The 12,948-nt window shown below is 41.1% G+C and overlaps 1 protein-coding gene across 1 annotated transcript; it reads left to right on the forward strand.

Moving 5' to 3' along the window:
* Positions 1 to 1,076: 1,076 nt before the first annotated feature.
* LOC107781988 (wall-associated receptor kinase-like 20) lies at positions 1,077 to 1,970 on the forward strand. The gene has a single exon (XM_016602816.2). It carries the CDS (start codon positions 1,115 to 1,117, stop codon positions 1,715 to 1,717), a length of 603 nt encoding a protein of 200 aa, XP_016458302.1. The 5' UTR covers positions 1,077 to 1,114; the 3' UTR covers positions 1,718 to 1,970.
* Positions 1,971 to 12,948: the final 10,978 nt, after the last annotated feature.

Below are 12,948 nucleotides of genomic sequence, written 5' to 3' on the forward strand. Positions count from 1 at the left end.
GAAAGGCCACATCGCTAGTTTGCCCAATCATTTTGACCGTAATGAAATAATGTGCTCATCATGCCCGCTTGAGGCCAATCTTAATAAGAGGAACTGTATGGGTCAAAATTCGCCTTTAGAATATTCAGGCCGAGATAACATTATGAGAGGGATCCTCAAGTCATCAATTAAGATGGTCCGGAAACCCACACAAGCCTGTGGTCGAGGAGTCGAGGAGAGCCGCAGTCAAGGCACCAACAAGGATCAAGGTCGAAGTCGAGTACCGGCGATAGAGCTATAACGGCTAGTTTTCAAGATAGGATCTGAAAGAGAATATTCTAGTGGATATTCTAGCGAATATTCTTTACATTTGTACTATTAGGGTTTCTTGGGAAAATATTCCATACAAATAGAAAAAGGAGACAAAATAGAGGAGCACGTGAGATTCATTTGTAAGAATATCACTTTTACAAAGATTCTATCTTCACTCAATACAAAGATCTACTTTTTATTGAGATTCTTATCTACCCTTTACCATCAGATCCTAGAAATTCTTGGTTATTCTAGGATTTGTCACTTCAATCATTGTCAGATGGAAGGTTCATTTATTTCACCTTTTATTGATTGAATCGATCATTCCTCTTATCTACTTAAATGCTATTTATTATTGTTCATTGAATATTATATGTTACAGTACCACTGTTCTTGATTTTTCAAAGCATTTAACTCATAGTGTCACTGCTATCCGCATAAACGATTATCAACTACTTTTTCTGATATTAAGATCTAAGGATATTATTCTTAATTAGGATTAACCTTTGTTTATATAAATTTAATTATTTGAACCAAGATTTATATTTTTGATCAAACAATTAACTTATAAAAGCATTAATGCTTTGGTACTAGGAACAGCTAATAAGTTTATGTACTATTATCATGGTCCAAATAGAATATTAAAATCTGCTCTTGAACGCTACGACCTAAGATAATTCGGGGTGGCATCGCGTCTCCCCTGTGAGACAATAATGCACTCAACAAATTGCAGTTAAATACTCTTTTGCCTAACAACTAGTTAGCATATAAATATGTGTAAATAGAAGTAGGAACCTCAGCTATTATTGAAAAAGATTTAGCAATGGAAGTTCTGATTTCCCTTTTTCTCTTTTCGTTAACTTGTGTGTCAGCAATTCTTGAATGTCCAAAATGTGGCATCATGGATGTGCCAGACCCTCTTAGTACTAGTGATAAATGTGGGAATCCAAGCTACAGAATTCACTGCAAAAATGGTAGCTTAGAATTCTTGTCTGCTGAAGGAATTTACTACAAAATCCTCAGCATAAACCCAAATGCATTTAGACTTATTATTAGTTCTCTCATGCAGAAAGACACTTGCCACTCTTTAGATCTTTCTGTAGGCGGCTTAAGAATTGATGAAAACTCTCCCTTCAATATATCATCGCGGAATACTGTTATGTTATTAAACTGCTCAGAGAGAATTCTTTTATCCCCATTGAACTGCTCTTTAAACAGTCCTTGCAGGAAGTTTGAGAATGAATTTAAGGATTGTAGAGATACAGTATGCTGCAGTTACCTGAAGGTGGCTTCTAAGACTTCTCATAGAATTAGGGTTAGGGTTGGTGGCTGCACAGCGTATACTTCTGTGGTGGATTTGAAGGCAGGAGACCCTATCAATGCTTGGAAGTATGGCGTTGAGCTCCAATGGCTATCCCCTAAATGAAAATGGTTAACTGTTGGTTGAAAGATCAATAACATAATGCTGCAATATATTTATTCTTAGTCTCTTCTCTAATTAGATCCAGTCTGCCTTATGCTGATAATTAACATCATATGCTGATCTGAAAAGCACTTTTAAGTGTAGTAGTGATGTGTTTGAACATAAGTGTACTTGCAGTTTAATTTCTGTCGTCATATCCCTCCTCTCTTTTTTTTCTTAAGTAAAGATTTTATTTACCAAGTATAATTACGCACCATATCCCTCCTCTTATCTGCACGATAATGGTATTCTAAAATTTCAAGTTGAAAAGTCCTCACTCGCTACGCCCCACGAAATTTTCAACACGTCATAAAGTTTATGTGGCTTGAGTTAAGTATCACAAGCTGCTTGAAAGGAAAATTTGATGAGTTATTTCATAAGTATGGTCATTGTTACTTTGTGCAACGATTTTGAGGTAGGATTAAGCTGAAATATTTTGGTTTGCTTTAGATCATGTAACAAAAAGAATTTGGAAGAACATTTAAGAGTTGTGATGAGGCAGCGACGTTTTAAGGAAATTTAGTTACACATACTGGTGGAATGAATGAGAGAATAAGGAACCAAACCCACCATTTATGCAAAGGTTCGTTATGTACGTAGTAGTATTTTAGGAGACAACTACACAAGACATTATTGGAGTTTTTTCTTCTTTTTTTTTGGGGACCAAAAACCATACCTCCGATAATACAAGCGAAAAAGGAATACAAGGGCGGGGGTGTGGACAAAAAGGGAGTTGCCCTTCAAACAAATTAGCTCACAAAAGAAAAAAAGGTACCCTGATCAAATAAGGATTCTAAAATTCTAAAATAAGGGTCCTTATATATTCAAAGACTTTAACCTATACCCTTTTTATGAGATCTGATTCTAAAATTTGGTGAACCAGTCCTATCCATAATATAAATTCCTCTAGCAGCTCGAGAAGTTCATTAGTATTAGAGTTTGCAATACTAATGAACTGTATTTAGCAACTGTTCATTAGTATTGGAAGTTCATTGCAAGCTGTAATTAATTAGCAACTTAATTCTCGTATACTGTATACATGAGAATATTGTTGCTGAAAATAAACGCAGCTATCAAATTTTGAGTCCCCAATGAACTTTGCAAGGATGGCAAGAGGCCTGAGAAAAATGTTTCAAGCCCTAAAAATACGTATATTTTTTCGGGACTTCTTCCTATAAATATATAATTAGGATAATATTTACTTATTTATAAAAGAGATAATGACACATAAGTGTATGACTAAAAAGAGTTAAGTCCTTTTTAGTTAAACCAATTTAATGAATGGATAAGGCGTAAATCCTAGCCGAAGATAATTAACTCTAGATTAATGGATGATAAATAAGAAAAGTTGAGTAAGGTTAAGCTCATGAACTCAATAAGATAATGGAAAAAATCTAATGTATACGTTGAGCTTACATTCATTCTTGACATCGTTACTCCACAATGTAAGATAAAGAAGAAAGAAAGAATTTACCATTAATGACCATGGGGTGTGTCTTTATTCATTCTGTAACGATGGATACAGAAGATAAATAGCAAGGTTTTGAACCTTCTCTCATTTTGTAGATGGATTCTCCGATTCCCTTCCTCTGTTAGTGAAAGAGTGTGTGATTTGTCAAAATCCCCCCTTTCTTCGTTCTCACACCTAGTATATATACTAGGTATTCTCATTTACACAACGGTTATTAGCCAGAGCACCTAAGTTATTTAACTGTATTACAGACTGACCCTCTGAAATGTCGTAACATCCAATTCACCGTACAAGCATTTTGAGCACACGGCCTCGGTCGTGGCCAAGGTGCTTGTCGTTATAGCGTTGTACGAATACGACTTCGGCCCATGTGACTGCCGTTCCTTTTCACGCAAATTCTTGTTTGGTCATATTTCGACCCATACAGTTAGTCCCTCCCCCTATTGGGGTTGTCGTTTGGCAAGATTGATGGTCGGACTCTATTGATTCGAAAGTTGTGAGAAATCTAAGCACTTTGAGCGATGGGCAAGTACCTCGTGGCGAGGTAGCGACGTGACATTTCGAGAGCTGCATCAGACCATCACGTCAGTTCAGAATGTCATTAAACTCCTCATGCGTCATTATGGAGCACGTTTTCTATGCGTTGCATCGTTTCCCGTGCCCTTTTTATTATTTTCAAAAAATGGCGGCGCTTAGTTTCCCTGCCCAGAATACTCGTATCCCTATAAATAGGAAAAGTTCCCCATTCGAATGCAGTGTCCCCCAATCGTTCACAGGAAAACCTTAAGTCATTCCTTCTTCTTCTCCAGTCCCTCGTATTTCCTTTTTTGCTAACAGTTCTCGTGGTTATTACCTTCCTTTCTTTACATTCCCGATTTGTGCAATCAACCAAAGAGATGGCTAGTACATCTTCCAACCCTGATAGAGTCGTTGGTGCCCCGGTATCGGAAAACGATACACCACCACTCGAAGAGGGAGTGGCTATGGTGGAGGATGAAAGTTTTCCGACGGTGGATGAAGTGGTCCCCCGCCCAGGGAAGGCAAGGACCGAGTTCAAGAGCCCTGCTCAGGATGAGTTTGAACCTATTATTTCTATGAGGGATGCCGCGATGCTCACGTCATTTAACACCAAATGGAGAATCCCTGATCACATTGAACTAGTTCCGGCGGGTCGTGGCATAGTGCATATACACCGCCAGGGCTACTGTGCATTTTACGTATATCCATTTGTCAACGGATACACGCTTCCCCTTCCTTCCTTGGCGGTGGACTTCTGCCGCTTCTATGAAGTGTGTCCGGCTCAACTTTCTTCATACGTATACAAACTCTTCCTTATGCTTATCAAGTACACGGAGCTGGCCGATCGGGAAATTTATCCATAACACATGCTTCACCTCTTCGTTCCCCATTTTTATAGGGGCACGATGATTCACCTTCGTCACCGAGGAACCAAGGGTTTGGTGGTGAATATGGATGACAAGGCCAATCGCTGCTTCTAGGAGAATTTCTTCTATGTCAAATAGTGCACGTGGTATCGAACCCCCTAGGTTTACTGAGGCGTGGAATTTCGCCCATAGGTCTTCCTTTCTTTTTTTTTTTTTTTGAATGGTTGTTGGTCGTGTCCCTTTAGTGATCTCGTCGAGTGTTTTTGTAACGATCCGGCCAATTGTTTTGAGAATTAACGCTCCGATCCCCTATCAACTACTTTTCCCGTATTTGTTTCTGCTATTATGAGTTTCTGCGGAACCTATTGTTTTTGCACCTGCGGATATTGGACCGCAGATGCGGCACCGCAAAAGCGGTTTGGCAACCGCAGATGCGATCTGAGGCTTGAAGGTTGTTGGTCGCAAATGCGGCTCAAGGACCGCAGAAGCGGGAGCGCATCTACGAGGAATGGAGCGCAGGTGCGGCGCTTGGGGATTTAATGAAATTCCACAGGTGCAGGTCCCCAGCCGTAGAAGCGGGACCACAGAAGTGTTCTCTTGACCACAGATGCGGTAATTGCTGGGCAGAAATAAGAATTTTTGAGGGTTTGAGTTCATAACTTCAAAAATTGATTTGGAGCTCGGTAGAAGGCGATTTATTGAGAGATTTTGAAGGAGAACTATTGGGTAACGAATTCTAACTCTAATTTGGTTCTAATACATTAATCTATTGTTAATTTTCTCATCTAATTAAGGAATTTAAGGGTAGAAGTTTGGAAATGGGGAAAAAGTTCCTCAATGGAAAATTTGAGTTTTGAATACAAATTTGATGTCAGATTGGGATGATTTTTGTACGATTGAACTCGTGAGTGAATGGGTGTTCATAACCCATAATTTTTACCCGATTCCGAGTCGTGGACCCGGGGAGGATTTTTGGGCATTTTTCTTATTTCTCGTTGTAGCTTCAAATTCATTAGTTATATTAGTTGCTTGTAGTTTTATTTACATTATGTAATTAAATTGATTTGATTTGGGCCACTTGGAGTTGGATACTCATGGCAAGAGCGTGATATCAGATTGATTTTTGAGCTGGTTCGAGGTAAGTTGCTTGCCTAACCTTGTGTGGGGGAACTCCCCTTAGGATTTTGGTACTGTTGTTATATGAATGATGTGTACGTGAGGTGACGAGTGCGTACATGTGCTAATTGTTGAAAATCCCTATTTTCATTAAGTAAATATCTATGTTTTCTTTTAACTAAGCAACACTAGTATATGAAGCCTCATATTTAGCTTAGGAAAGCATGCTTATGTGACTTAACTGTCTTACCTGCTTTAACTGCTTACTTGGATTTTGTGTAGCGTGTTTAGAGTAGAAATTTCCTATTTTCCTGATACTAACTTGAATAGAATTGTAGGATTCTTTCTTGAGACTGTTGTGTATTTACTATGGGACTACGGATCGATATTCGAAGAGATCCCCCTGCATGTTTACTTTGGAAATACAGATTAGTATTCCGGGAGATCCCCCTGCACATTTACAATTGGGACTACGGGACGATATCCTGGGATATCCCCCTGTAGTGGATATTTACTTTGGGACTACGGATCGGTATTCTGAGAGATTCCCCTACATATTTATGATTTGGACTACAGGACTATATCTAGGGAGATCCTCTACACATTTACATTTGGGACTACGGGACGATATCCTGGGATGTCCCTGTTGCTATCTCTGTGTACTGAGTTATTTCTTTCTGTGATTTTATTCTTTATTGATTGTTAGTATTTTACTTATATTATCACATTTCATATTGTTTTATATATATATATATACACACACCCCAGTAGGGCCCTGACCTTCCTCGTCATTACTCGACCGAGGTTAGGCTTGGCACTTACTGGGTACCGTTGTGGTGTACTCATGCCCTTTCCTGCACATTTTTTTTTGTGCAGATCCAGGTTCATCTGTTTAGCTATACTATCCGTGAGGCGAGGTGACCCAGAGACTTCAAGGTATATCTGCCGCGTCCGCAGACCTAGAAGTCCCTCTCTATTCTCCCTTTAGCTATAAACTTCTTGTATTTCCTTTGTTAGACTTCTGGAGTTAGAACACTATGAATTTCCCGGTTTTGGGAGTGTTTTGTGTTCAGCTTGAGAGAGTGCTGAGTGGCATTTTTAAACTTCTTTATTATGTTACCCATAAATTGCTAGTTTCGTATCTTTATTTTCTTTTCCGTAAATTGTTAGGCTTACCTAGTCATAGAGATTAGGTGCCGTCATGATAGTTCACGGAGGGAGAACTTGGGTCGTGACAAGTTGGTTTCATAGGTCTAGGTTCATAGAAGTCATGAATCACAAGCCGATTTATTAGAGTTTCGTGGATCGGTACAGAGACGTCTGTACTTATCTTCGAGAGGCTATGTAACTGTTAGGAAAATTCCACTTCATTTGATTTCCTTGTCGTGCGAGATTTTTTATATCAAAATTCTAAACCTCAGTCTTCTATTCTCTTATAGATGGTGAGGACACGTGCTACCGGAGGTGACCAGGCACCTGCGCCCCCTGCTAGAGATGTCAGGGCTGGGGTAGAGGTCGAGGACACGTATGTGGTGCAGCTAGAGCACCTGCACGAGAGGATCCACCAGCAGCTCCGACCGGAGCCTGGGCACCTAATACACCTACTGCTACTACTACTCCAGATCTCCAAGAGACCCTTGCATAGTTCATGAGCATGTACTCCACTCTAGCTCAGGCAGGGTTGACTCTGCTTGCTGCAGCCACATCCCAGGCCCAGGGAGGAGCACAGACTCCCACCGCCCGCACCCCAGAGCAGCGAGTCCAAGTTGATCAGATCCCAAAGGTTATACTGGTACTGCCTGTAGCCTCAGTTCAGCCCGAGTACAGGGCATCAGCTTTGGAGGATGAGCAGTAGAGGCTTGGGAGGTTCAAGAAGTACAAGCCTCCTACATTCAGTGGTCTAGCATCAGAGGATGTTGCGGGATTTCTGGAGGAGTGCTATCGTATCCTCTGCACTATGGGTATATCGAGATCGAGTGGGGTTTCTTTCACTGCCTTACAGCTTCGAGGAGCAGCCTATCATTGGTGGCGTACTTTTGAGTTGGACAGTCTAGCTGAGGCAGCTTCCCTTACATGGACCCAGTTTTCAGATGTGTTCTTGAGGGAGTATGTTCCTCAGAGCCTCAAGGATGCATGGCACGCAGAGTTTGAGTATTTGCGCCAGGGTACTATGACTGTTTCGGAGTATGCTGTCTGTTTCACTGACTTGGCTTGGCATGCACCTGCCTTGGTTTCTATAGTTTGTGAGTGAGTTCGTCGGTTTATTAAGGGGCTTATTCCCAGCATCTGGTCCAACATGGCCCGAGAGTTGGAGATGGATATTGCTTACCAGCAGGTGGTGAGCATTGCTAGGAGAGTAGAGGGTATGATTGCTCGGGATAGAGAGGAGAGAGAGGAAAAGAAGTCTTGAGAGTCGGGCTATAGTTCTGGTGCACGTGCCCGTGCCCCAGCTGCAGTTCGTCATGGTAGGGGTTATGTGAGTCGCCCCGTTCATCCGGCTCTTCCAGCAACCAATGGTATTCCAGCTTCGCCTAGACCTCAGGAGCCTTATTATGCATCTCTAGTATCTAGTGTACCTCCTGCACGGGGTGCTTTCAGTGGTCAGTCTAGTATACCTGGCCCGAGCCAGTCACATATGCCACATCCTCCCAAAGCTTGTTTTGAGTGTGGCGACACACTCCATATGGTAAGGGATTGCCCCAGACTTATGAGGGGTGCACCTCCGCAGATTTCTCAGCCACAGCGTGCTCCGTAGAGTTCCTAGGCTATGATTACAACACTAGTTGCTACCCCACCTGCTCAGCCAGCTAGAGATGGAGGTCGGGGAGGTAGAGGTCGCCCTAGAGGGGGAGGCCAGGACAGATACTATTCCCTTCCTACCCGGACTGAGGATGTCGCCTCTGATTCTGTCATCACAGGTATTGTCCTGGTCTGTCATAGAGATGCATCAGTTCTATTCGATCTAGGCTCCACTTACTCTTATGTGTCCTCTTATTTTGCCTCGCATTTGGGTGTATTTCGGGATTCTTTGAGTTCCTCTATTTATGTTTCTACTCCTATGGGAGATTCTCTTATTGTGGACCGCGTTTATCGGTCGTGTTTGATTGCTCTTAGTGGTTTTGAGACCAGAGCCGTTTTATTACTACTCAGCATGGTAGATTTCGATGTTATCTTGGGCATGGACTATTTGTCGCCCCATTATGCTATTATTGATTGTCACACCAAAATTGTGACGCTGGCTATACCAGGTACCGCGAGTAGAGTGGAGGGGTACTTTATATCGTACTCCCAGTAGAGTTATGTCATTTCTTAAGGCTCAGAGAATGATTGAGAAGGGGTGTGACGCGTATCTAGCCTATGTGAGAGATGTCAGTATTGATACCCCTACAGTTGATTCAGTCCCAGTAGTGAGGGATTTTCTTGATATGTTTCCAGCTGATCTTCCAGGTATGCCACCCGAAAAAGATATTGATTTCGGCATTGATTTGTTGCCAATCACTCAGCCCATTTCTATTCCTCCTTATCGTATGACTCCTCCTGAGTTGAATGAGTTGAAGGAGCAGTTGCAGAAATTGCTTGATAAGGGCTTTATTCGGCCTAGTGTGTTGCCTTGGGTGCTCCTGTCTTGTTTGTGAAGAAAAAGGATGGTTCTATGTGCATATGCATTGATTATCGCTAGTTGAAGAAAGTTACAGTGAAGAACTAGTATCCTTTGCCTCGTATTGATGATCCGTTTGATCAGTTACAAGGTTCTTGAGTGTTTTCTAAGATTGACTTACATTCCGATTATCATCAGTTCAAGATTCGGGAGTCAGATATCCCGAAGACTGCTTTCAAGACTCGGTATGGCATTACGAGTTCCTTGTTATATCATTTGGGCTGACCAATGCCCCAGCAAAATTTATGCATTTGATGCACCGTGTATTCCAGCCATATCTTGACTCCTTCGTTATTGTCTTTATTGATGACATTCTGGTATGCACCGTGTATTCCAGCACCGTGTAGGAGAGCTTTCAGAAGCTCAAGATAGCTTTGACTACAACCCCAGTATTGATATTGCCTACAGGTTCAAGGTCTTATACTGTCTATTGTGATGCCTCGAGGATTACCCTTGGAGCGGTACTGATAGTGATTGCCTACGCGTCTAGACAACTGAAGGTACACGAGAAGAATTATCATATATATGATCTTGAGTTAGCTGCTATTGTTCACTCCTTGAAGATCTAGCATCATTATTTGTACGGTGTTCCTTATGAGATCTACACTGATCACCGGAGTTTGCAGCACCTGTTCAAGTAGAAGGACCTTAATTTGCGTTAGAGGAGGTGGTTAGAGCTGCTAAAGGACTATGACATCACTATCTTGTATCACCATGTGATGACCCAAAAGGTCATCACTTGTTTTAGAAACAAATTCAGTATTCTGAGACCTAAAAACCTCCTTTTTACCTCACCTCGACTTGCGTGCATGGTCCGGACGTATATCTGGAAAGCCCTCTATGTGAAAATATGAGAAATAGAAATTTCTAGAGTTAAAATTTGATTATGGTTGACTTTGATCAACATTTTGAGCAAACGGACACGGATCTGTGTTCCGACGATCCCGGGAGGTCCGCGGTAAAATATGGGACTTTGGCGTATGCCCGGAAATGAATTCCGAAGTCCCAAGCCTTAGAAATCAATTTTTGAAAAAAATTGTGTTACTGAATTACCTAAGAAATGAAGAAAAGAATTAATGTTTGAAACCATTAGTATCGGGCATGTATTTTGGTTCTGAAGTCGGTACAAACTTGTTATAGTATTTAAAAGATAACTGTGAAATTTTGTGAAAATGGAGTCTATTTTACATGAGTTGGACTTCCGGTTGAAGAGTTATGAACTTTGAGTGTTCTTGATAAAAATGTTGAGTTTTGAGGTTTAATTCATGGTTTTACATGCTATTTTGATGATGTGATCGCATGAGTAGGTCTATATGATGTTTTTGAGTTAGTATGCATGTTTGGTTTGAAGTCCCGAGGGCTCGGGTGAGTTTTGGGTAGGTTCCGAGATGTTTTAGGCTTAAAACATAGCTGTTGCAGGTTCGGAGAAGTTGCTGATCTCTGAACCCGCCAGTGCGGTCCTCAATTATTTTGTGCTACCGTGGAGGGGCCTTTGCAGCCTCAAAGGATTTTGTGCGGTCCGCGGTGGAGGGACTTTGCGGCCGCACTCGATTGTGTGTGGTCCGCGGTGAGCAAGAATCTGCAGGTTCATTGGTCTGACTTCGGGAGCCTATATCTTTTGATCTACAAGGAATTTTGAAATAATTCAAAAACGAAAGTTGTACCCTTTGTGTCTAGTTTCCATAAAGGTAAAGAAATCACAATTTGGACATTTGTAGAGAAAGATATGTCCAAAATACTAAAGCATGTTTCAATCAACATTCTCCGCGATGAGCTCCGCGGCTGCAATCCTTTTTGTGCGGTCTGCAGAGGGGGTCTGAGAGGGGTATATATAAATGGGATTTTCCGCTATTTTTCACTTTTCAAAACCCTAAAAATATAAGAGGCGATTTTTCAAACAACATTTCTTCTCCAAAACATTAGTAAGTGATTTCTAACTCATTTTCTTTACACCTTAACTTCTTTTTACAAGATTTTATCCTAGAATCGGGGTTTTCATGATGGAATTGGGAATTTTGGGTAAAACCTAAAAATATTGAAATTTGGGGATTTAGACCTCAAATTGAGGTCAGATTCCAAAACCAATATATATCTGGGTTCGGGGGTGAATGGTAATCGGGTTTTGGTACGAATTTTGATTTTGGACCAAGCGGGCCCGGGGTTGATTTTTGACTTTTTGGGAAACAATTCGCAAAATTATTTCCATGCATTAGAATTGATACATTTAGCATTTATTAATATAATTAAGTAACTTGTGGCTTGATACGAGCGAGTTGGTGGTGGAATCAAGAGGTAAAGCTATAGTTGAGGCTTGAATTGTGTTCGTGGCATCGAGGTAAGTGTTTGGTTTAACCTTAGCTTGAAGGGATGTTGTTGCTTTTAATATTGTTCCCTTGCCGGGATTTTATTATGATTCATTTATTTCCTTGCCCTTATTGGTTGTGTTTGTTGTTTGGGTGAGGAAGAGTGAAAAGCACGAAGGGTGATGCCGTGTATTGTTTTGGTGAGAGAGCATTAAAGCACGAAGGGTGATGCCGTGTAAAGTGAGGAAGAGTGTAAAGCACGAAGGGTGATGTCGTGCCGCACAATGTATCATTCCGTGCCGATTATATTTATTTTATGGTGAGGATGAGAGTAAAAGCACGAAGGGTGATGTCGTGCAGTTTATGTTTATTTTATGGTGAGGAGGAGAGTAAAAGCACGAAGGGTGATGTCGTGCACTTGTTTGATTTCTAATTCTTGTTGATAATTGAGTTATGGTGTTCCTTATATTTACCTGCTATCTTTCTGTTATCATTTGATGTTTCCCCGCAGCATGTTTCCCCTCTTCCATCCTTATTTGTACATACCTGCTACTATCTTTTTGCTGTATATGAAATAAATGCATAGGTTTATTCCTAGCCTCGTCACTACTTCACCGAGGTTAGGCTAGGCACTTACCAGCACATGGGGTCAGTTGTGCTGATACTACACTCTGCACTGTGTGCAGATCCAAGAGAAGCAGCATTCGGACCTTAGCTTAGGTGGCTACCTTCAGTCCAGTCGGAGATTCCGAGGTAGTTCTGCAGGCGTCCGCAGGCCTTGGCGTCTTCTCCTATCCTTTTTGTTTGTTTCTTCTCATATTTTAGAGACAGTATAGTAATAAATCTTTCAGACTTTTATTTGTAGTATTCCTAGACAGACTGTGGAATTGTGACACCAGACTTGGGTAGTTCTTGTATGGATTGGTATTGGCCTCCTTCTTAAATTATTACATGTCAGTCTTCCGCTGGTTTAAATTCTGTTGTTTATAAGTTATTGTTTCATAATTGTTAAAGGTTTAAAATGGGAAAAAGGTAAATTGTTCAAACAATTGGCTTGCCTAGCTTTCATTAGTAGGCTCCATCACGACTCCGGAGGGTGGAAAATCCAGGTCGTGACAAGTTGGTATCAGAGCTCTAGGTTACATAGGTCTCACAATTCACAGACAAGCTTAGTAGAGTCTGAGGGATCAGTACAGAGACGCTTGTATTTATCCCCTAGAGGCTACAGAGTTAAGAAAAACTTCACATCTATTATTTCCTGT

This window comes from Nicotiana tabacum, chromosome 5 (genome assembly GCF_000715075.1).
Source record: "Nicotiana tabacum cultivar K326 chromosome 5, ASM71507v2, whole genome shotgun sequence".
Classification (NCBI taxonomy): Eukaryota; Viridiplantae; Streptophyta; class Magnoliopsida; order Solanales; family Solanaceae; genus Nicotiana; species Nicotiana tabacum.